At 47.2% G+C, this 25,657-nt stretch overlaps 1 protein-coding gene across 1 annotated transcript in view; it reads right to left on the bottom strand.

Moving 5' to 3' along the window:
- EIF2B5 (eukaryotic translation initiation factor 2B subunit epsilon) overlaps positions 1-18,640 on the bottom strand; it is a 30,389-nt gene extending 11,749 nt beyond the window's left edge. Inside the window, 16 exon segments of the mRNA XM_033150841.1 lie at positions 637-656; positions 658-710; positions 713-727; positions 950-1,057; positions 2,545-2,646; positions 3,602-3,740; positions 4,284-4,327; positions 4,330-4,457; positions 5,109-5,232; positions 5,235-5,424; positions 6,475-6,576; positions 7,815-7,895; positions 10,624-10,801; positions 10,927-11,112; positions 12,201-12,301; positions 18,458-18,640. Of these exon segments, the coding sequence (XP_033006732.1) occupies positions 637-656; positions 658-710; positions 713-727; positions 950-1,057; positions 2,545-2,646; positions 3,602-3,740; positions 4,284-4,327; positions 4,330-4,457; positions 5,109-5,232; positions 5,235-5,424; positions 6,475-6,576; positions 7,815-7,895; positions 10,624-10,801; positions 10,927-11,112; positions 12,201-12,301; positions 18,458-18,619 (1,733 nt within the window). The 5' untranslated portion in view covers positions 18,620-18,640.
- Positions 18,641-25,657: the final 7,017 nt, after the last annotated feature.

Raw genomic sequence — 25,657 nt, forward strand, 5'->3', positions numbered from 1 at the left:
GTTCCCAGCAGCTGGTGCTCAAACGCATCCTGCCTCTCACCGTGGAGGCACAGCATAGCCTTAATCCTCCGTGGGCGTAAGGTTACAGAGTGGGAAAGGATCCTGTAGCAGACAAACCTAGAGCAGGGGTGGATGTTGTTGGACTCCAAGCCCCACTAGCCCCAGACAGCATGGTCAATGGTCAGGAATGACTGGGAAGAGAGTCCAACAACATCTGGAGCACCAAACGCCCAGCCTAGATAAGTTTCCTAACTTAGAGGTTTAGCACTGCAACCACCCAAATGTCTCTGCTATAGTGGAAGAGGTGGAGAGACAGGGAACAACAGACAGACACGACTGGTCACAGCTTCCTCTTCCTCCACCTGCCTGCTTCCGTGGCTGGCTTTAGAAATAAGCTTGAGATGCAAGAGGAACAGAACAGGGCATTGACCTGAATTCTGCTTATCTCCTGCTGTTCAAAAATCAAATTGCACAAAATAAGAGCTTTGTACATGTAACTGTGGGCCTCAAACGTGCAATTTTGGCTCTGCACAATTGTCTTTTCTCTGGACTGGGAGACTGAAAAGACCACCCTCAAACAACAACCTCCTGCAAGTTCCAAACGTGGGGGGGGGGACGGACAGGACATTGTCATACTTGAGAGAGTTGATCTCCAGAAACCAGGTTGTCACAGGAGAGTGTTTCCTCTTCGCCCCTCTGCAGGGTACCCGCACCTCATTCTGGAAAACTGCAGCAAAGGAAACATGCAGACTGTTAGCTCAGAAGCAACAAACACCAGCACTCCCTGGGAAAGAGCCAGTAGCAGGAGGCATCAGTTCCCAAATCCGCAAAGTCCAGTGGCCAAACTTGGATTCTTTTTATTGCACAATGGTTTTCTACACAGTACACAACAGGGAAGAGGATGCACGCAGAGCTAACTCCTTACCTTGAAAGCCAAATGGCTCTTAACCTTTGATATCATCCAACACAGGAGAAGCTGTCCGACTATCTGCTCCTTCAGACCCCAGGCTCATATCACTTTCTGACTCACTTTCTTCTTCCGCATTTAAAATGGGACCTATTGAAGATGGAAAGAGAAAGTGACCGGCTGCGGAGATGCAAGATGCTCTCAGCTGATCTTTGGACACCACAGCAAGCATTAGGAAAGGAAACTGTTCACCCGGGAGTGCAGGATCCTGCCTATGGAAGGCATCAGCATGGCCTCCCCAAGTAGGACATGTTCCTAGGAGGCCTTCTCGGTGGCTGCCCCCGGCCTTTGGAACTCCCTCCCTAGAGAAGCTAGATTGGCTTCCTCCTTGGTTGTTCTTCCACCAGCAGGTGAAGACTTTCCTGTTTCCCACCGGCTTTGGGGAACTGACTGCTTTAAATTAAAGGGCTGGTGTCATGCTGTTTTATTGTGATTATTTGTATGGTTTTAATAGATTTTATATGTGTATATAGTTGTAAATGCATCAATGTTTAGGTCTCCTTAATAATAGTTCCCCCCAATAATTTTTTAGCAGATCAGCAGTTCTTATTTTTCTCTCTAAAATAAGATACCCCCTGCCTTGAGTCCCGTCAGGGGAAAAGGTGTATACAGTATTTTCGCTCCATAGGACGCACTGGACCATAGGGCGCACCTCGTTTTTAGAGGAGGAAACAAGAAAAAAAAATATTTTTCTGGTTTTCCTCCTCTAAAAGCCCTGTTTTTTGAGGATCAGCTAAAGGTTTTGCAGCTTTTTTGCAAAGGGAAAGCCCTGGTTTTTGAGGATGAGCTTAAAGTTTTGCAGCTTTTTTTGCAAAGGGAAAAACCCTGTGTTGTTGTTTTTTTGTTGAGGATCAGCTAAAAGTTTTGCAGCTCCTTTTCCAAAGGGGGAAAAGCAAAGAGGAAAAGCCCCATTTTTATGGGGTTGAACTCACATTTCTGCAGCTTCTAAAGGAAAGGGAGCCTTTTCTACAGTTTCCAGACAGATAATCTAATCAGCCAGTCACATGTCGCTGGGGAAACAAACAAGCTTCCTCTGCAGCACATTCAACAAAGGAGGGCAGGGCTGAAAGGCAGCCTGGGACTCTTATCTCTCTCCCGATCTCTTGCTGATCAGCTGCTGAGGGGTCCTTTCAACACCCCCTTTTCTCTTTGTAAAATAAAAAGCATGATCTTTTGGCCCCTGGGCAATTCAGCTCCAGGAACCACCATTCGCTCCATAAGACGCACAGATATTTCCCCTTACTTTTTAGGAGGAAAAAAGTGCGTCTTATGGAGCGAAAAAATACGGTATATATATAACTATAAATAAAATAGTAAGAATAAGAATCCTGTATCTGGCTGCTGGCTGTGCCATATTGAGGAAGCCTGAACACGGAACAAGACAATCATCTGCAAGGCTAAGGGAAGCTGCTGCTTCTTGGCCTTCTTGCCCAGCTTCTGTTCATTCCAAGGGCATCTACATGGGACAAGCAGCTGGTAGGCAGTGCCCACAATCAACAGCGCTCTTCTGTGGCTATGACATTCCATCAACAGGCGCCTGTTCAAACCCACTTTGCCCGAGTGCCATTTGTTCTTACCCCAAAGACTCTGCCTTTGCTCCACTTGGTCTACGTCATTCTCATCATCTGCTTTCCAGAGATAGCCTCTCCCCTCTGAGCCAACGTCCGCTATATTGTAGCCTAGAGTAGGGGAAAAGGAGCAACGTTGGCCTGATTTCAACCACTTCTCAAGAAACAGGCTGGGTTAAGAAAAGGAGGTAGCCAGCATGACCCCCGCCCGACAGATGTGGCCCAAGCAATGCATGGTGACCTGCAGATCAAGGCTGGCAGCCTATGTTCAATATTGAAAATGGTGCTGTACATGTTTAGCATGGTGTTTCTCTGTCTGTATCTCTTCCCCGTACAGTCATCTTTTCAAATCATTCTCTAAAACACAGCATCAGATTATTTCCATGTTATCAAAAATGAACCAACCAACAATGCAGAGTTAACAGTGGGCGCTCCCTTTTAAGAAGGATCAAGCTATTGCTTCTTTACGTAGCTCACAGTTAAACCTATCGAACTTAGCCCACGGGAGGCTGTGATGGTTACCAACTTGGATGGATTTAAAAGATTAGGCCCATTCATGAAGGATAAGGCTATCTGTGGCTACTAGCCATGAAAGCTGCACTCTGCCTTCATGGTCAGAGGCAGTAACGCTTCTGAATACCAGTTGCTGGAAGCCACAGGAGGGGAGACGGCTCTTGTGCTTGGGTCCTGCTTGGTCCAGCAGTTTCTTCTTATGTTCTCCATCAGGTAAGACCCAATTGCAATTTTCAAGATGCAGAAATTAAGGCTGGCAAAACCATGGCTGAGCTTGGATTTGAACCTAAGATCAGCTTGATATGCTGAACGTTGCACCACCCTAACAGGAGGAGCTGAAGTCTCTGTCCTCTCCTGCATCTCCTCCCTGCTGCTTAGGGACAGGTCCCTCGGCCACTTGCTTAACCACCAATACTTGCACATTATCTAATTTTCCGAACAACAAGCGCAAGGCTCTGTAAAAGCCACCATGACTTCAAGGCACCGGGGGGGGGGGAGGCGGTAGGGGACCCCACACTTCGTTTTGGAATTCCAAACAGAATTGCTCACACACCTTTTAGCTTCACGTTGCTCTCTTCTTTGTTCACACCCGAATCATCACTGAACTGGTCGTCATCCTCCTCCTCTTCATCCGTGGGATGCAGAGAGATGACGGTGCCTTCTTTAAGGACCATGTCAGGGCCCACCACCACCTGGAAATGAAGCAATGTTTCCATCTACGCCAGGAATACTGGTGCTTTGACTCCTCCAGGAGGAAAAAGCACCTGCAAATCCCAGCCCCAGAATTCCAGAACGTTCATGCAGGCAGATGGTCCAAGTAACAAATCCAAGCACCGTGGAAGGGTCAGTGGTCAAGGCCACCAGCAATTCAGATCTTGGCCATCACACTCCTGCTTTAGAGCAAAGTGGACAGCTGCAAAATGCCTTGCAATCTTTACGTCACAAGGACCTCCATAGAACAGGTCATCATTATCCCCATTTCACAGATTGGCAGCAGAGGCTGGGTCAGTGACTAGCCTAGGGCATTCATCAAGCTGCCCAGAGTGGCTGGGGCAACCTAGTCGATGGGCAGCTACAAATAATAAAATTATTATTATTATTATTATTAAGCAAGTCTTCAGCCAGAATTTTAATTCTGAAAGGGGCGTCTTGGGGACAAAGGGCCAGAATTTGTCCAATGACGTATCACATAAGAAACCTAGTCTATGGGCAGAGCAGCAGCTCCTCGAACTCACCTGGGAAGTGAGGACGCAGCGAGGATTCAAGGTTACCCCTTCTTCACTTCGGCCTCATCGCAAACTATAGACTGTTGGATTCGTACATGGTCCCCTACACGGACCGTTCACAGGACGCCCTATCCAAAACGACCTCATCCCTGCCAATGGCAAACAAAAGGACGTGAAACAGAACTGTCATCTTACACTACAGTTACTCATCATGCAGCAGAAACACTCAATGCTGCTAGCTAACCCTGCAGACGCTCCGGGCAAGAACCTGGGATGGCCAATACATACCCTGACTCATCCTAGCCCTCCATTTACCTGCTTTCCCTTGTCACAGCTTCCCCCATTTCCTACCTCTCCCCTCACCCATCCTTCTCTTGCAGATGGTAAGCTGTGCGCCACATTCCATGTTCTGAGCAGACCTAGCATGCTCTGACGGCTCTGCCTGTCCCCTGTGTTGGGAAGCTGGCGCTCAAGACGAGAGGCAGCAGCAGGTCTTTTATGTAGGGCAAACTCAAGGAGCAAAGAAGAAAGACTCAAGCTTAACCCAATGGGTCAACCCCATGAAGTCCGAGCCTGAACCAACCAGGTCATGCAATGCACTCCAACCCAGCTGTGACGGCTTGCAGTCCAGACAGATTTGCCAAAGCCTATGCTACACTGTCTGAGTAGCAGAACCAATTCCTGAGACAGAGATGGATTAACTCTGCCCCTTCCAATGTAACTTCCCCCATTTGGTGGCTATTTATCATTTCTTCTATCAGAACTCCTGCTCCTTCAGCCACAAAGCAGCGCGGACTTCTTCATGAGCCCATGCACCCTCACCTAGTGAAGAACTTGCCTATTTTGCAGTTGGGGCCAATAACGCTGTTGGTTATGGAGCATTTCCTGCCAACGGATGTTCCCTGCCCGATGAGGACGTTCTCTTCCAAGACGCTGCCGTGGCCCAGGCTCACCCTCGCCCCCGGTAGATGTTGTGCCGCGAATGCGTGCAACTCTGCGTCTTGTCGTCGGTGAAGTTCATCTCCGGAGTCAACGGGTAAACCCAGCGCTGCAGGACGTCAAAGGACACGGACTCGTACATCAGCAAGTTGGACACAGGGGCGCCATAATCTTCGGATGTTACATGCATATGGATCTGGTTGCCCAGGACCTGGAGAAGGGAGAATCACAGAATTGTAGTGTTGGAAGGGGCACCCGAGGGTCATCTAATCCAACCCGCTGCAATGCAGGAATCTCAACTAAAGCGTCCATGACAAAGGCACTATTCAGGATGCTATTCAAAAAGCCAAAATAGCAAGGACAGACTGTGGTTCCCCCGATTCCCAAGCAAAGCGGCTGATAGTTTGACTCCTTTCCGTGAGCAAGCTGGAATTTGACTCGGATTTTGGATTCTCGAAGACTTCAGCTGCTTGTTAGATTTCTACCCTTCCGAGGGTTTCATTGCACACAGCTATGACACCCCTGTAAGCTACTTTCATAGGTGGTCACTCAATAATTAGGCCCCATACCAAGCGGAGCATAAGACAACATACGTTAAAAAGAGATAAAGAAAAGGTCGAGATTGTCTTGGCCGTGAGCCCTGGAAGACCTGCTCCCTGCCTTGCAGGCTTTTCCCACTTTGCCTGGGAGGGCCCTAACTGACTCCAGCTACAAAGCTGAGGCTGCCCAAAAGACTCTTGAGCTGGGCTGTTGTTCGGGGATTTTTGTTGGAGGATGTTGTTGCTGTTCGTTGTTTTTTCTGATCTTTATTTAAGATTTTGTTGTGATTCACATGGAAACATTTCAGTTTGGTTGTATATTTTTAAATGCTTATTTATTGTTTAGAAACTTTTGTGATGTCCTATTTATTTTCTCATGTTGTTAAGCCACCTTCAGCATGGCAGCATCTGAAAAGGTGGCATACAAATGAAATTATGTATGTATGTCTGAACAGGCTTGTGCAAAGAAAAACGTTTTCAGTGGCTGCCGAAAGAGCACAGGAAGACGGAAGAGCCTTCCTGGAGTCAAAGGCAATGGATGTGCCTCAGCAACCAGCCTGGGACATCAATCTGCCACGTTTAGCCAAAACATGCTCAAATATGACACTAAAGATTGAGGCCCCCGGCTCCCTGTACTTCCTCCACCCAACGAACCCTTCATCAGTCCTTGACGTTAGCACTGTAGCACTGTGCAGGCTCTGGCTCTTCATCCTCGCAGACACTTCTTCTCCCATCACACAAACTTACTTCTTCTTCACTAGAAGCCCACGCACCAAGTCATCCCGAGTTTGATAATCGAAGTTATCCGTGAATAACTCTGCCACCTGCAAGAGAAGAGAAGCGGCATAAGGGAAAACAAGCCAGAACAGGAAGTCACAGTTCCAAATAATCCTCTTAAGAAAGCTTTGGATCAAGATGGAGAAAATGCAGTGAATTTCTAACACACACACACACACACCATTATGTGTAACCAAATGATATTTAATTTATCCAAGCCAGGGCAACTTTCAGCTTTTACTGCCTATATCAGGGGTGGCCAACTCCCAAGAGACTGCGATCTACTCACAGAGTTAAAAACTGGCAGTGATCTACCCCCTTTTATGGGGTTCAGGTCAAGGTTGTTGAGCTTTTTTTTAGGAAGGAGGAAAGCCCATTTGGGTGGGTTCGGATCAAAGTTGTTGAGTTTTTTCAGGGAGGAGGTAAAATGTTGAGCTTTTTTTAAGGGGAACCACAGCTGTTCAGCTTCTTTGGGGAAGTCAGTGATCTACCAGTGATCTACCGCAGACGTCCAGTGATCTACCTGTTGGACATGCCTGGCCTATATAATCTGCCTTTCCACAAGTGCAACTATTAAAATACCAGATACTTTCCGGCTGCCTCGCCTCAAATAGGATATTGTAGAGTGGAAAAGGTTCAGAAAAAGGCAACCAAAATTCTCAAGGGGATGGAGCAACTCCCTTATGAGGAAAGGTTAAGAACCTATGCCTACAGGATCAGGCCAATAGCCCATCTCATCCAGCATCTTGTTCTCATAGCAGCCAACCAGGTGGTTCTGGGAAGCCAGCAAGCAGGGCATGAATGTAACAATGCTCTCCGCACCTGCCTCTCCCAGCACCTGGCATTCAGAAGGCACATTGCCTCCGCCAGTGGAGGCAGAGCATAGCCATCTTGGTCAGTAGCCACTGATAGCCTAAATCTCCATAGCCTTATGGTTACAACCCTTGTGGGATTTCCGGTTTAGAGAAAAGGCAAGTAAGAGGGGACATGGCAAGTCGTATAAAATCATGCATTGTGTGGAAAGAGCAGAGAGAAACGGTTTTCTCACTCTCCCATAATACTCAGGGCCATGCATGATGTATGCGAGATTCAGCTTGTTTCACTGCAAAGCAGTCGTTCCTCTAGGCTGAAGAAGTCCTTCTGCATAAACTATTTCCCTAAGCAGACACCAGCCAGCCCTGAGCATCCAGCTAACACATTTTGCCTTAACGTTGCTCAAACACAAAGTGACACTTGAGACGGAGGCGTCCCCAGCAGCAACACTGAGTTTGCTTCTGACACCCACCTGTGGAGAGCAGATGCTGATGTGGCAGTCCAACAAATCATGTCGTATTTGTACTTCTTCAACGTTGCCCTGGAACAGGCTCTAAAAAGGTAAGGACACAGCAAAGGCCTAGTGAGCCTCACAACACATTCGATAGCAACATCTCTCCATGCTAACCTAGAGAATCGACTGCAAGAATCTGGCAGGAGGACCACGTGTGTATGGTATCACATGAACCAAGCCCCCAACAACCAGCCCAGACTAAACCACCTGCAGCAGAAATATTCAGTGCCTGCAGAAACAGTAGACAGAATTGAAATCAGGAGCAAATTCCAATACATTTTCAGCATTTAATACTTTAATCGATGCATGTTTGAATGTTAATGGCATAACTGTTACTTGCTTTTCTTCTAAGTTTCCTTGCAAAGAATGCTAACATTTCTTTAAAAACCAGTGGTTTTCTGTTCGTGAATGGCAAGTGTGTTTTTCACAACACCACGTAGGGAATCTAGAGAGCTCTGCAACACTTCCCTGCGACCCCATTGGTAGGGTGAAATGAGATGTAAAACAATAAGCTTCCCAGTGCTTCCAGACAGTATCACAAGTTAGGTGGAGGTGCTCACAGAGGAAAACACAGGCAATCTCCACAGCCTCTATATATGAACATACGAAATTACTTCACACCAAGAGAGCCCAGTTTTGTCTGCTCCAAGAGCCAGCAGCTCTGAAGGTTTCAGGCAAGGTGTCTTTTCAAATTTTGTCAGAACCCAAGATCCTTTGACTTGAAACACCACCGACTCAGTCTAGGACGAGTCCCACCAAAGCTGGGGACGAACATATTTTCCCCGGTTGTATGAGCTTGCCTAGGATTTGAACTGAAAGCGAGCATCATGCACCTAGTTAAAGACTTTCCACACTTTTAAGGCAACGTGTGGAGTTCCCTCACAGCAAGAAGTGTAGAACTGAAACTAGGGTGCAGCAAGTTGCCTTTTGCTACAGGGGGAGATGCTCAACTTCCTCACTCATGTCCCCACAATGAGATCAGAAAGAGGATGCACTATTGAATGTCACTTGCTTATCTGCCCACACTTGTGCATAAATGAAGCTGCCCCAAGGGGTTAGAGGGGGTGCCAGAAATGAGTGAAACAAAAAACATCAATTCACAAGCATTCAATCTCTCTCTCTCTCTCTCTATATATATATATATATATGTTCAAGCTGGGTGCGTGAATGCGTCATCCTTGCTCCGTAACCGCTTGACCAATTGCCTTCAAATTTGGACACAACGTTCCATGGCAATATGGGAGTGATCTGATGTACTTACATTGAAGAAAAACCACACCTATCAAACCTAAAAATGTGATTTTGTACATAAAAATAGCACCCTCCAGTGGACGTAAAAGGCAGCACACTACAGAACAACAGACAGGGAGGGAGGGGGAGCGGAACTTGAGGTCAGCTCAGCCAATAGGCTGGCGGGGGCGTGGCCGGAACACCCTTCAACTGCCGCCACAAAGACAACTCCTTGCCTCAGGTTGCGCCATTTGCAATTATACAACAGTAAGCAACAGTTTTGGGGTGACCAGGGAGAGTGCGGGGGTGGCGAACAAATCACACCACAGGAGTTCAACAGGAGAAGCTGTGGTGAGGCAGGCAAAAGCGGGGGGGGGGGGGAGAGACGGAGAGGTGCCAGGCAAGAGTTCATCGGGAGAAGGTGTGGGGAGGAAGGTGAAAACAGGGGGAAAGACAAACATGAGGCAGGCAGAAGTTCAACGGGAGAAGCCGCGGGGAGGAAGGCGAAAACTGGGGCAAAGACGGAGAGGAGGCAGGTGGAAGTTCAACAGGAGAAGCTGTGGAGAGGAAGGCAAAAACAGGGGCAAAGACAAACAGGAGGCAGGCAGGAGTTCAACGGGAGAAGCTGTGGGGAGGCAGGCAAAAACTGGAAAAATATGGAGAAGGCAGGCGGAAGTTCAACGGGAGAAGCTGTGGGGAGGAAGGCAAAAACGGGGGCAAAGACAAACAGGAGACAGGCGGAAGTTCAACAGGAGAAGCTGTGGGGAGGCAGGCAAAAACAGGAAATACGGAGAGGAGGCAGACGGGAGTTCAACGGGAGAAGCTGTGGGGAGGCATGCGCTTTCTCTTTTACATCTTCCTTTTCCGTTTCACAAAATGAGCCACAGCAACGCGTGGCCGGGTCAGCTAGAAAATAATAAAATCATCATAATAATCTAAACTTCCCCTTCTCTTATCTAACTCTTCAGTCCTCTCACACACCCCTTCTTTCTCCCATTATCTGAACGCAACAGCACTCTACCCAACTGTGATTCCCAACCGTCTGAACTGGTAATCGAAGACACACTGCCTCGGACCATGGAGGCAGAGCCTAATTGTTCCTTTGAGGGGGAGAACCCAAAGGCTCTGTAGGTTGCAGCCAGGCACAAGGTTCCCTACTCCCGTTTTAGGCATGCATACAACACTTTCTTATTCAACCGACCCTGCAAGATAATCTTAAGGCGGGGGGTGCACTGAATTGTCCGTGCTCAATTGCAAGCCCAAGCCAAACCCCAGGTCTTGGAAGGGAACCAGTGATGGATTATCGGGAGAAGAACATAACTGGATGAGGAATTCAATGTCACATTATTAGGATTGTTCCATCACTGCAAGCATTTTCTCCTCTCCTCCCCAACATGAATCCCCGACACCTCAAAGCTAGCCGGGAAGGGAGAGCCCTGTTGCACCAACAGGACTCGTTGCGCTGGCTCCCACTCGCACAACTGTTTAGCCCAACCTGATCCTCAGGTTCCTGACAATTGCTCCCCTATGAACACACCGTAGGGAACCGGAAGCGTTTCAGCCCTTGAGTTCTCTGGTAGTGCAGCACTTGCTTCGTCGCGCTGTCCATGGCAAGGATGACATCATCCTCTTGGCACCTGGAACGGTGACCTGGTGTGGATTCCTTGAAAATCATTGTCATCACAGACACGTTCTTCTCCAGCTTCCGCCGTAGCCTGTGAAGAGGTGGTCAGGGTGAGGTGAAGGAAGAGAGGTTTCAATTTAAGTGACACACCAGGAAAAAAAAGTCAGAGACCATCTCACCAAGAAAGGCTGCTTCCTCTTCCTCCCAGATACCCACCTGTGCTCCTGCAAAGCTGTGGAAATGTTAATATTGGACACCACATCTCCAGAGACAAGGATGAAGTCAGAGCGAACGAGTGACTTGGCATCAACATCCCTCAGCACATCACCAAGCGAGCGGTAGAGGTCGGAAGTCACAAACCGTACAGTATTTGGAGAGGCTGGACGGCACCACTTAGATTTCCTGGCAAAGAAGGCAGACAGAATGGAATTAAAGGGGACAGATGCACACTGTGTACAGTAGATGACAACTCCATGATGGTTTTTTTTCTGGCATTAGAAGAAACAAAAACCATATTACAAATCAAATGGCTTGAAGTGTCTTCAGGGAGCAACAAGGAAATAACCCTAACACCCCCTTTCCCCATTGGTTTTTAATGAAAATAAGTGTTTTTTCTTGCCACTTTCATTTTTGTTTTCTGTAAAGATGCCTTGAGTAGCTTGTGGCGAGAGGAGGCATCTAATAAATTTAATTAATAATAAAATGCAGAGGATCGGGCTAAAAGATTTGTCCATGCATAGGGGCGCTTTCAAAGAAACACAGAGTACTAAAATGCTACTAGTCATTCTAAGCATTCAGAATAAGGAGTGATATAAATCCAAAGCCATACATACTTTTTTAAAAAAAAACCAGCATTATAAACCGAAATCACCAAATGAGTCCACCTGAGCAGAGCATAAAGCTACAAGACTGCTTAGCCCACATTTATTATTGTTTATTAGCACTGCTATAAATTTGGAGATCACGAGCTATTCCAGATTATCCTGGAAAATAGAGGTGTTGCCTTGTGTATGAAGTATAAAAGGCACCGTTACAGGAAACCTCTCATATGTGGGTCTCACCTAACAAAAGAAAGCTGGAAAGAATGAGTTGATTTTTAGGTATCTTTGATATCTTAACTATTCTGTCACCCTTCTGTTTGTATAAAGAGTGTGTACTACAGACTTTGAGGGAAGCAGGGGCAGGTTTAAAATCCCATTTTCTCTCTTGCTAACATTCCCTCTCCCCCCAAGATCTCTCTCTGCCTCAGTTCCACCACTTAGCACACTCATACATGGCGCCCAGTTGCTAGCAAAGCACAGCATCATCTTGTAGCATATCTGCCCTTGGATGCCACAAACCTATTTGCCGCTTGAAGCAAGACGTTATGGGGGGTGACTACCTCCGGCCTACAAAAGCCATGCACCCACCATAAGCAGGAATAGCTGCCCTAAGGAGGACCAAAAGCAACAAAGATGTGTCTGCTCTTACAGTAAATGTTGTGACTCTGCTGACTCCAGCAGCAGAAGACGAAGGTTTCCTCCACTCCAGTTGCAGTTAGGAATTCCAGGGTGTAATCTATCATGGCAACATTTGCCAACGGAATCAGAGCCTACAGGATAAAGAAAAGTCAGTGTCTCCACAAAAAAAGTTGTAATACATTATATTCTATAATTTTGCTAGCAGGAACACACCCCAAAGTCTTGTTCAATGTGGGGTTGTATTTAATGAAACAGTTTGTGTGTTGTTGTTTTTAAACAGCAGCTATGGGGGGAATAGAATCAGGACCACAGCAAGGAGAGTTAAGCCCTGCCCTCCCACAGCACACATGACAAAAAACAGACCCCAAGCAGCTACTAGTGCTAACAGTGGACTCTCCCCAATGGCAAAGGGGTGATATTCATCTGGACAGGGATGGCCAATCCACAACCACTAGGAATATTGAATGCAATCATGCATTTAGCATACTGTGTAATTTGACCTTGAAATTAACAACCCCAAACCCTGGGTTTATAGAATATTCATGCCCCTGAAACTTGTTCGAATAATGTTTTGATCCTCTTTAACAGCACTGCCGAATTTGAAAGTTTTGTGTTCTGCACACCATTCCATCTTCCTTCTAGCATTAGCCAATTAAAATTTTAAATTGTGTATGTTACCAAATCTCACCACAAGCGCCATTCTGAAGATATTAAAACGACAAGCTAAGTTAACAATGAGCTGCAGCTTTTATCAATACCCATCTTAATATTTTCACGCCTTAGTCCAGCAATACAACAGAGCCAACATGAAATCCAAATGAGCACATCTTCCATCTCATGTAAAAGGAAGGTGACAGGCATCGCAGCATAGCAACAGCTATATTGAACCAGGCACTGGGGCACGACTTCACCCATTGCCTCTAATTTTCCATTCTTTTTTCAGTCTCGGCTCCACTAATTTAACTCGCCGTAGTTGGTTAGTCTATCGAAGAAATTAAGGCAGCAATCCTATGCACACTTTCCTAGAAGTAAGCCCCAATTAACACAATGGGACAATTAACACAAGTACACAAGCCTAGGATTCTCTGTAAGGCTGCAAATCTAGGCACATTTACTAGGCACATTCCCACGTAATTGGTGGGAATTGGATCCAAGGAGAAATGCAAAGGATTGCATCACAAAGTATGCTCTCCTACTTTAAAGTTCCACACAGGCTCCATTTAACCTGACTTTTCAACAAAGCATACTAACAGCCAGTAATACACGCCTGGTATGAATTCCTGCTGTGTCATGCTCTCCTATCTCCTATTGCTGATGCAGCAGCCAGCAAACCCATCCTTTTATCTCCTGGTCAGTCTTAAGACCAAGCTGCTCATAATAAATTTAGGAACTGTTCCCGTTCTGTCCTCAACCAGTCCCCCAAAATAAGTGGCAAGATGATGATTGTATTTATATGCTGCCCATCTAACTTGGGTTGCTGCAGCCACTCTTGGCGGCTCCCAATAGAATATTAAAAACACAATAAAACATCAAACATTAAAAACATTGCATGTCCAGTGCCAAGGTCATCATTTATTTATACTGCCATTTGTCTACTACAGTATCAGGGTGGTGTACAAAGATAAAATGGGAAACAACCGTGCAAAACAATGATTAAAACAACTGGCCACTCAAAAAACCTTCAAGCAGCTACATAGGCCTGTTGGCATGAGAAAGTCTTCAAAAGTGAGAGTGCCTGCTGAATTTCTGCTGGAAAAGTGTTCCAAGGCATGGGACACTGACACTAAATCTGGCTTCTGTTTGAGGCCAGTAAAGCCTCTGTAGCAGGGGGTACAATGAACAGTGAGTGTCCCTCCAGATTATCCCAGTGAACAAGCTGGGATATAAGGAATTGGGCGATCCTTAGGGTACCCTGGACCCAAGTTGTTCATCGGACAACACTAAAGCTACACAGCCTCCCAGGCTGCAACAACCTCAAATTTTAGGTAGTAAAAGTACTCTTCTTACAAGACTGGCTGGCCAATTCAATGCAGGGAAGCAATGCAGCTTTGTGTGGTGGTTTTGCCTCTTTCGCCTCCAGCAAAGCCACAACTCCCTCACAGTGACACATTACGACAGCACCTTCTACGTCAGCAAGGTAAAAAGCAAAACAGCCTCCCAAATACTTGCTGGAGTTCCTTTTTCACTAACCACAGTCCAGGTATGTGTTTTATTTTTCCTCACCGTAAAACCTGTTTGCATCATTTCAGCGTATAAACCAGTTAACAAGTCAGCCTTCCCACACATTCCCTGCCTCGTGGCTTCATTCCACAGAGTCTAGACAGGCGAACCAACAGAACTTTTGCTAGAAACCTCTGCCTATAATTTCGTTTCAGCCCAAATTCAGTCTTTCATTCACAGGAAGTGCAGGAAACGAGATAGCACAGCCATACTCCTGCTGCTATAATCCCTGATCCCTCCTATTTCCCTTTTCCCCTGGCTGTTACCTTGTGGTGGGGGGTTCTTGACATATGGCCACATCCTCAAATTTCAGGTAATAAAAGTGCTCTCTTATCACACTGATCAGCCATCTTTCCTTTCTTACACAATGGCACACATTGTTTCCAGGCACACATGACAACAGTAGCTCCAACAGCCAGAACGTTAAACATCATTCAGGCTGCTGGTGCAGATTTTTTCCTAATTAACCACAGCATGGATTTGTAGTTTATTTTTTCACTGTAAACTAGTGATTGATGGGAAGGTCCCACATTAAAGTTTTAAGACCTAAGGGGACCTGCATGTCTGAGGTGTACACAAGTGCCTATACATTAGGTGTCTGGCTTGTGCATTTTGCCAAAAGCCAGCTAACTCAATGAACCATACAGCTTCCAGGAAAACTTCAAAGTGCTAATTGTTAAAACCTTTAATCGTCTGGACTCAGTAACTTTTAGAAATGCATCTGCCCACACACTAAAACCAAAGATGGGGGGGGGGAGAGAAAGAATCCTTCTCCTGCTTTTCAAGTTAAGACAGGTCATTATATTTAACTGGGCCTTCTCAGTCGTGGCATCCGTCTGTCCATTCCTGCTCATAGCCTACAAGTTCATCTATGAGAGTTTCTTAAGAGCAATGCTATTGTCTCCATCAGCCCATGCAAAAAAAATTAGTTCAGTTCCCTTCCCCCATCATGCAACAAAATCTTGGCAGCAACTTGAGTCTAATCAATTCACTCCAGCTTGCTGCATATGGTATTCCTCACTTATTCTCTTTGTGTGTTCTTTAACATGCACTCTACTGAAACTGTTGCATGTGTTCAGTTTTAGCAAACTGCTGCATGTGTTCATTCCAAAACAAGCATGCAATCAAGTAAGTGCTGCACAGAACTCCTCAGATGACTGCAGGTGCCTCAAAATTGGATATTTTTTATCAGCCACCAGTAGCAATCACTGTGGACTCCTCTTGTAAGAAAACATGATGAATTCTCCAGCCTACCAAGGTATCTGCTCAAGAGCTGAATGATCCTCTTTTCTTGAACTATGACAGGGCTCAGCTTCTATTTTCACAATAATAGGTGTCTCTTTTTAATAAGTTTTGTCAGCTGTAAACTGGTAAATCTCACCAGCAATCAACTCTGTGCAGGTAAGCTGGCTGCTACAAAAACTATCCAGCAAAGCCTGCTTAACAACCAGCAATGACACAGATTACAAGGGCATGCTAAATACTGGATCATTCCCTCCCCACCCCGCGCACTCTTATAAAAGACAAGATCAAAGGATGACACATCTTCCACAACAAGTGGTAATTTCAGTGGAAGGCATGCTGTTGTTCAAGGATCACATGAAGTATCCGAGAGAAGTTACCTTCTCCATCAACTGACAATATCTTGAAAAGCTTAAGTCGTAGTACTAACCCTTCTACTGCACTGAATATAAGGATCGTGACTTTTCTTACTTTAAAAGATGCAAGCTAATGTTCTGACGGGAGGAAAGATGACTTAATCTGGCTCACATTCAGAAAAAAGAACATATTTCCAGCGCTCAGGAATTCTCTGAAAAACATCCCAATACATAACTTTTTCATTGGCATTTTCTGTACACAAAATGCTTGCAGCCCTGGGTGCAGGGCTCAGAGGCTGGAGGTGAACATCTTAAATATGTCCCTACAATGAGATTCTTAGAACTATCAGTTAAGAAATGAGTGTGCTATGAATGGAGTCTAAAGACACAATGGAAGTCATCTCTCCAAGAATGGAAGACACAAGGGGTGGAATTCAACGTAGCACTAACGGAAATGTCAGTGCTAGGATTTCTCCTTGCGCAATAAAACATTCTCCCCCTCTTCTCCCCGTACACCCCCTAAACCTGTTATGAGGTGCCCCCCCAACCCTCTGCAGCACATTTGGGGACAATGGGGTGTGTGCATGGGGGCAGGGGCAAGGAGAGGGGGAAAGTTCCATTGCAAGGGGCTCATTCGGCTTGTGCAATTATTTTTGAAGGTCAGCCATTCTTTTTTGTTAAAAAATGAAATATTTCTGCTGCTTTAAGACAACTGTCATGCATAGGAGAGATGAAGCTTTTTCCAAAGATGAGAAAAGATCAGTGTTGGGAGGAAGGGGGATGAATTTCAACCACTGAATGACAGCACAATCCAGACTGTGACCAACCACAGGGAAGATCTATTGAATTCAATGGGGCTTACTCCTAGGGTACACATAGGAATAGGAATAGGAATAGGATTAATTTATTATTGGCCAAGTACATTTTCCAACATACTTGGAATTTGTTTCGGCTACATTGCAATGTAAACATACAGACACTGTTCCTCTCACAATACAAAGAAGTAAAGAAACCCCACCCATATTTTACCTCCCCTTAAGCTATACAACTACGAATTTAACAATTTAATGGCACAAGGGAAAAAACTATTCTTGTGCCTGGCCGATTTTGTATATGAAGTCCTGTAGCGACGTCCAGATGGAAGTAAATCAAGCAGATGATGACCGGGATGTAAAGGATCTGCTACAATTCTCTGCTCTCTTCCTTACTCGGGTAGCATAAATTGTCTCTATTGAAGGCAAGCTAACACCTAGGAAGCTGCCTTGCACCAAGTCAGACTATTGGTCCATCTAGCTCAGTATTGTCTGCAGTGACTGGTAGTGGGTCTCTAGGGTTTCAGACAGGGAACATCTCCTAACCCTACCTGGAGATGCCACCCAGGATCAACCCTGGAACCTTCTGCTTGCAAGGCAGACACTTTACTCTCTGTGGCTCTTCTCCAAATGAACCAGACAACTGGGGTCCACCCAGCTCAACACTGCCTACACTGTCCATCAGCAGCTCTCCTGGATTTCAGTCAGGAGTCTCTCTCAACTCAACTGGAGATGACACCGAAGACTGAACCAGGCCAACGCAGACGCAAGCTGCAGCCCGTCCACAAACAACATAGGAAGCTGCCTTAGGCCAAGCTAGACCTCAAGGCACTGCAATCATCTGCAAGGGATTCCCACATGGCAGGGTTGATGTTGCCATCCTTCATGTAACGTTTGCAGACATCTTCGTAACAGAGCTGAGTTGGCTTCAGGGACCAAGGCCGTTGGCAGACCAAATCTGCGTTACAAAGATGTCTACATTTGTGACATGAAGGCTGGCAACATCAACCCTGCTGTGTGGGAATCCCTTGCAAATGGCCACAAAGCCTGGAGACAGTCTGTCAGGGCATGCATCCACAGCAGTGACCAGCGGAGGAATGAGAGGAGGAGCGCAGAGAGAAGAAATGCCACGGTGCACCTGCAGCAGTACAACCGGACGCCTTCATCCACCCCGGCTGCAACAAAACATGTCTCTCCCGCATTGGTCTCTACAGCCACCACTGCAACCTTCCTGAGACAGATGCCAGCAGCGCTTTCCCAACCTCCCTGGCTGCTGGCTAGAATGCCGGCAGCTGTAGTCCAGAGATCTCCTTCCTTGGAGGTTTTAATGTGGAGGTCGGGTGGCCATCTGTCAGGGATCCTTTAGCCAGGATCCGTGCCTTGCAAGGGGCTGGACTAGATGACCCTCGGGGGTCCCTTCCAACTCTACGGATCTAAGACACCTAGGCACCCGCTGCTGAGAAAGGCTGGTCCATCAGCGCTGACCAGGCAGTGAGTCTCTCCCAGACATGCCTGGAGATGCCTCCGAGGGTCGAACCTGGGACACCCCCCCCACACACACCGACCCTCAGCAAGGCAGAAGCTCCGGGCGCTTCGCTTCGGCCCCGGCGCCTCCGCGAGGGAGGGAAGGCCACGCCGCTATCCCTGGCCGCCTCACCCGGGGCCGGTCCTTGGAGACGGGACAGAAGCGGCGGTTGAAGCTGTCGGCGACCAGCACGGCCTGGAGCGGCGGCGGCTCTTCTTGTGGTTCGGCTCCCCGGGAGCCCCCGGACCCGGCTCCACGCTTCACGGAGGAGGAGCCGCCGACGCGGGCAGCCATCACGCCTCGCTCTCGCTCGCGGCCTCCTCGGCCCGCCTCTTCCGCTTCCGGAAAGAGCGGGAGAGGGGTAGGTGGACGGTGCCTCAGAGTGGACAAAAGACAGAGAGCGAAGACCCGCGCCGAGGGGGGGGAAGCGAGGAGTGAGGGACCCGCGCGGCGCATGCGCACGCTCGGGTTCGTGTGCTCTGCGCGTGGCTCCGGCGCCTTTTCTTCTTTAGCGGCTTCGTTCTCTGCACAGAAGTTGAGAAGCGATCCGGCACGGCACCCAAATACATTAAATGGTTGCTGAATTCAGAGTAAAATTATTATTATTATATTGTTATTGTTATTGTTATTATTATTATTATTATTATTATTATTCCTCGCCCGTCTGACTACCACGCTGGACGACTTCCAACACATAATAAAAACATAATAAAACACCTGTCCTTAAAAACATCCCGATACAGGGCTGTCTTCAGATGTCTTCCAAAAGTTGCATAGTTCTTTATCTCCTTGACATTTGATGGGAGGGCGTTCCCCAGGGAACCCCACACACATATTTTTTTTTTTTTAGTTTTATTATTTTAAATAAGGATAAATCCATAAAATTTTGCCTGCTTGCCTCTCCTTAGACTTGGAGCAGGTCCTGTGGGTGCTTCAGTTTGCGGTAACGCCTCTCTCAGGGTGCAGGACAGTCCTGAGCCCACTTCTCGCAGTGAGGGAACCGCCAGGAGGCCCTCGGAGCTGGACCTCAGTGTCCGGGTTGAACGATGAGGGTGGAGATGCTCCTTCAGGTATATTGGGCCGAGGTCATTTAGGGCTTTCAAGGTCAGCACCAACACTTTGACTTGTGGTCGGAAATGTACTGGGAGCCAATGTAGGTCTTTCAGGACCGGTGTTATGTGGTCTCGGCAGCCACTCCCAGTCACCAGTCTAGCTGCCACATTCTGGATTAGTTGTAGTTTCCAAGTCACCTTCAAAGGTAGCCCACGTAGTCATATACAGTAGTTGTTTATTTCCTTGACATCTGACGGGAGGGCATTCCACAGGGCGGGTGCCACTACCAAGAAGGCCCTCTGCCTGGTTCCCTGTAACCTCACTTCTTGCAGTGAGGGAACTGCCAGAAGGCCCTCAGAGCTGGACCTCAGTGTCCAGGCTGAACAATGGTGGTGGAAACACTCCTTCAGGTATACTGGGCCAAGGCCATACCAGTACCCTGGATCTGTAGTAATCTAGGAAAAGACGACATATTTGTAACCTGATTGTAACAAGATATTGACCTATATATATATATATAATATATATAATATATATATATATATTCCAAGGCAGGGGAAGCTAATGAGTGTATTATTTAGATAATAGGCTTGGCAAGGATTCTTAGACTAAAGGTTTGCAGCATCACTGAAGGCAAGGCCGGGTTTGAAGAGGAGAAACTGCTGGTTGGAAGGAATAAAGCAGATAGATTAGACTTCTGCTGAGAAACAGATGCTGCACTGGAGACCAGCTGCCCTGGGGAAATAAAGCAGCCCAAATTGCTGGGAGAGGATTAGTTGGCATGTCAGCGCAAGAGAGTATCTGCCTGGATAAAGGACGCTGCGTCAGCAAAGGAGCTCCTCTTTGTACAAACAGTGCTGCCGGCAACACTAGCCTTGACACCATGACGCTGTGCAGTAGAAAAGTTCAGGTAGGCCACTTGCAGATTGTTTGATACCAGAAAACCACTTGAGGAGATTGGATTGGTCAGCCACCTATTCTGGATGTGGTTACACTCCCTCTGAAAGAACAGGTTAATAGTTTGGGGGTCCATCTTTGTCACTGAAGGTGACACAGGCAGCCTCAGCGGCTAGGAATTTTATCACCAACTGCTTTGAAGGTGACTCAGAAACTACAACTAGTCCAGAATGCAGCAGCTAGACTGGTGACTGGGAGCGGCCAATGGGACCATATAACACCGGTCCTAAAGTTCTAGTTACAAGCAGGTAGCTGTGTTGGTCTGCCGTAGTCGAAACAAAATAAAAATTCCTTCCAGTAGCACCTTAGAGACCAACTAAGTTTGTTATTTGTATGAGCTTTTGTGTGCATGCACACTTCTTCAGATACCTGTCCTAAAGGATCTTCACTGGCTCCCAATATGTTTCTGAGCACAATTCAAAGTGTCGGTGCTGACCTTTAAAGCCTAAACATCCTCAGCCATGTATACTGAAGGAGGATCTCCACCCCCATCATCCAGCCTGGACACTGAGGTCCAGCTCTGAAGGCCTTCTGGTGGCTCCCTCCCTGCGAGAAGTGAGGTTACAGGGAACCAGGCAGAGGACCTTCTCGGTGGTGGCGCCCGCCCTGTGGAATGCCCTCCCATCAGATATCAAGAAGATAAATAACTATACAACTTTTAGAAGACATCTAGAGGCTGCCCTGTATAGGGACGTTTTTAATGCTTGATGTTTATTGTGCTTTTAAGTTTGTCGGAAGCCATCCAGAGTGGCTGGGGCAAAGAAGTGTGCATGCACATGAAAGCTCATACCAAGAACAAACTCGGTCTCTAAGGTGCTACTGGAAAGAATTTCCTATTTGTTTCGACTATGGCAGACCAACACGGCTACCCACCTGTAACAGTAAAATTGTTGTTGATGTTGTTGTTATGTCAGCGATGTCTTGGACATTCATGCTCTGGTAACCCCAAGGCTTGATTACTGCAATGCATACCATGTGGGGCTACCCTTGGGGGCCTAGTGTGGATGCTCCAGCAGGTGCAAAATGCTGCAGCTATATGCTGGTAGAGGCAAACTACCACCAGCACATAACTCCTGTGCTTAAAAACCTTGCACTGTTTGATCATACGTTACCGGGCCAAGTTCAAGGTTATTGTTTAATGTGCAAGGCCCTTAATGACTTGGGTCCAGGATACTTTAAGGACTTCCTGATTCCTTCTAATCCTTCTGTAGGTGGAACATCTAATTTGCATGCACAAATCCCCAGGTTTAATCCCTGGCAGCATCTCCAGAGGCAAACTGAAATGCAACCTCTACCTTTTAAATAGAAATGCAAATAATAGTAATCATCATCATTATCATCTTGCAAGGAAGTATTACCATTTAAACTGCTGGGGTGAAGTAGGAACCCCATCAAAGAAAAGGAAAGATGTATCCAGCAGCTGCTTCCTTGTTTCCATCATTCTCTGTGCTAATCGGTCACAATAGAAAGTGAAACTTGAAGACCAAATACATCAAAAGTTTCAAGGGAGACACCAAGAGCATTGGAAACTTTACTTGTTTTGTATCTGAAGGTTCAAGGGGGGTGGCCAGGTTGGAAGAGGATTCACAAATGAAGGGAAGCTACTCTCCTTATTTGTTTCATAAAATTTACACACCACTTGATTGTAAAAAAACAAACAAACCAACAACTTCAAAGCGTTTTACGAAAGGTTAAACTGCCAAATCAATAAAAATTCACAACCCTACTTGAAAGCATACAAAAGTTCAGATGCTAAAGCAGATAAAAATTACAGTGGTACCTCGGGTTACGTACTTAATTGGTTCCAGGTTGCCATTCGTAAAGTATGCAATCTGAAAATTGCGCTTTGCACATGCGCGAACTGCGCAGAATGCTTCTGCACATGCGCAGACCACGCAGAACCCTTCTGCGCATGCGCGGATCGTGCGCACTCTGAAAAACACTTCCGGAGTTCCGGAGTACGTAACCCGAAAATACGTAAGCCGAAGCAGACATAACCCAAGGTACGACTGTACCTCGACTCTCTCAGCATCTGGGTAGGGTTGTCTAAACAAGAATGTTTTTAGCAGGCGTTCTTTGCGGACATCACACCCCAAAGATTTGTTGTTTGGGGGTGGGAGGAGGGATAGCATTTGCCAACGGCACAGTGAAGACAAGAGCTGTGAATCTATTTCTGGTGTTTCCTGTCAGATGGAGATGGGGGAAATGTCACTTCGGATGTTGTGGGAATACTTCACCATCCCTCCGACAACTGGGGAGCAAATGTTAGAACTGGCTGAAGCCAATCAGCAGATCTTGGTGACAAAGCACGGAAGTGGTTCCTAAGTTTATAGTCTTATGCCTTACCTTTATAAGAAATAGTAAAATGTTCAGTTTGGAATCAGAAGTCCAGCAATCTTAAATGAAGCAAAATCACACAGTAATGACGTTCTCTCTCTCTTGGTTAATGGGACTGAGGGTTTCTGAGGGGATGCTGCTTGGGGCAGAAAGGGGTTGTAGGCCAAAAAAGGGGGGGATTTCTAAGCACAGGTTAGGGAAGTATGCTGGCCCCAGGGGTTTGTCTGTGAAGCGAGGTCCAAGTCCAGTCCTGGGTCTAGGGGTCCAAAGGAGGTCAGTCCAGTGGGGAGCGAGGCAGGGAGCAGGTCAAGGTCCAAGGCAGGTGCAGGCACGAGGTTGCAGGTCAAGCATACATTTGCAGCTAAGTTGCTCAAGCAACTTGGGCTGGGTCTGGCTGGCTTTTATCTGGCCCTATGCTTAGGGCGGCCCCAATCCTCTGGAGACTCGCCTCTCCTCCGGGCCTGGAGGTGAGCACTCCTCCTGTAAGCACTTAGCTCTCTTCACCTCTCTGTCCTGAGCCTCTGCAGCTCAGGAGAGGCTGGTGGGTTACTGGACCCAGGGGCCGCCTCAGCTTCCTCTGATGAGGCTGGGAGTGGAGCACCTGCAGGCAATGGGTCCTCCCTCCCATCAGGAGCCAGAGCAGACTCTGCTGATGCCTGCACCTGGGGATCCAGCACAGGTGAGGATCCTTCAGGCTCAAGCCCTGGCCCTGGCTCAGCTGGTTCTGGAGGCGGGGAATCCTGTGGGGGATCCCTCAGGTTCAGAATCTGAGTCTGACTCCTAGGCCATCACTGGAAGGCTGATTTAGGGATCTGGAAGCAGGAGGACAGCTCCCTGGCCCAGCTCCAACCTTTAATAGCAGTCTCTTAACACAGAGAGATAACCAGAGTTGCCTTCTGTTTGTCTCAGGAGACAGTGGAGGAATGTGCCTTTGTGGGTGAGAGCAAACTGTTGGCCTGTCGCAGCATTTGCTGTGCTGTAGAGACCCATACGGGAGAGGTGTGTTTTGTTGTAGCTGGGGCAGGTGAAGGTGCCCAGTTGTGCTGCTGCAGATGCATGTTGTACTATCAGGTTAACACAGGGTTAACGCTGGAAAGGATGTGACGTCCCACAACTGGATATGTACTTCTGATGTATTGAAGCTATTGTCTGTACCATTCTTCTTTCAGTTTTGTTTCTGTGAGCACCCTCTTTCTTGCCTGGATAGAGAGCTGTGTCCTTTTGTAGGAAGGTTGAATTTGTATCCATTGCTTTGCCCACTTTCGTCCTAGCATTGGCACATGGCCCTCGGAAGGTCACCCAGAATGGATTGTGGCCCTCTGGCTGAAACAAGGTTCCCCAACCCTGTGCTAAAAGCATTCCTTTCCAGTCTCCAGGCTGCTGTTGAAAAGGTATGGGAGCTTTCCCCAAAGCCAGTGCATTCCCTGGCATCCCCCAGAGATGGTTCACTTTGTAGCCACCAGCTGGAGCTCTTGCTCTGCTTCAGTCCCTGTTTGCGAATCATAGAGTTGGAGAGACCACAAGGGCCATCCAGTCCAACCCCCTGCCAAGCAGGAAACACCATCAAAGCATTCCTGACAGATGGCTGTCAAGCCTCTGCTTAAAGACCTCCAAATCAAGTGAGGAACACAGTTGCTGGCATCTGTCTCGAGAGGCAATGGAGTGTGCCTCTGGGGGTGAAGTCAAACCACTGCATACTATCAGCGTAATATCTTGTCAAGCCACTTTGAAAGTTTTTCTTCCATACAAAGTGACGGAGAATTTAATAAAGATGGTGAAGTAGAAGAATGGGTGCTTTCCTTTCACCCAAATGTTTCCACTCCTTGCGACCACCACCAGAAGCCCACTCCCCCCCCCAAAAAAAAAACCCTTCCTGGTCTATTGTCAGTTTTGTTGCAAGCGGACTTGAGAAACCTTTTTCCCCCCTCTGCTCAGGGCAACTTGGGACTCGTGGGTGTGGATCCTGGCACAGGAAGAAAGGCACAAGTTTCCCCTTGGTGCTTTAACTGATGGCGCAGGTCTTGGCTTGCATGCCTCCATGCCTAAAGCTTTTATCTACAGCAACACGTGTATATTCCTTTGGTACGAGCTGCTGATGTGACGTCCAAACAAAACAGGAAGATCGATTCATTTCTCAGGCTATTTGCACAAACAGTTGCTACAGACGTCAAGCTACAGCGAGCTCTTGCACAGCCCTTGTGCGACCTTGAGACAAGGGCAATCAGTTCTCAAGGCTGCGAGCGATTAATATCAGTTAGAAAGTCGATGGGGCATCCAGCTCGCACCTCTCCTTTCTCTCCAGGAAACTGAACTGCTTGCTTTCCTCCAATCCTCCCCAGACACGAATGTGTGGCATGAGCCCAGACGTTCAAGGCAGTGTTGGAAGGACACAGCCTCCCACAAGCTGTCACAAATGCACATAAACTCCAGCAGCTATTATGAAGAGAGCAAAAGGGAGAAGGAAAGGAAACAAACATTTCTATCTCTGCCCCACACAGCTACCTACAAATAGGCTTTTTGTTGCCTCTGGGTGGTCAGGTGGATTCCATTTATAAGGGGTGGGATTCTGATTGATGAGTGGCTCTCAAGAAGTGTGCATGCACGCAAAAGCTCAAACCAAGAACAAACTTAGTTGGTCTCTAAGGTGCTACTGGAAGGAATTTTTATTATTTCTATTTTGTTTCAACTACGGCAGACCAACACGGCTACCTACCTGTAACAGTCAATCCCAGGACGGACATAATGCTTCAGAGAAATGGGCATAACACTGTTATTTGGGGGAGGGGGGTTCCTGGACCACCTAATTCCTGAAATAGCTAGCTAGCGTCCTGGTGATGTGATGGGCCATGAAGGGAACAAGGAAGTGGCTCTGTGCAAGGTGACAAATGGGTTGTGCCCCTCCCTCAACTCATGGGTAGTTAGAAGGGCAAAGGAAAAGTTGAGAGCAAATAGTTTGGAGTGATGTGAGCTTGGAAGCAAAGCAGC

This window comes from Lacerta agilis, chromosome 5 (genome assembly GCF_009819535.1).
Source record: "Lacerta agilis isolate rLacAgi1 chromosome 5, rLacAgi1.pri, whole genome shotgun sequence".
In the NCBI taxonomy this organism is placed as follows: Eukaryota; Metazoa; Chordata; class Lepidosauria; order Squamata; family Lacertidae; genus Lacerta; species Lacerta agilis.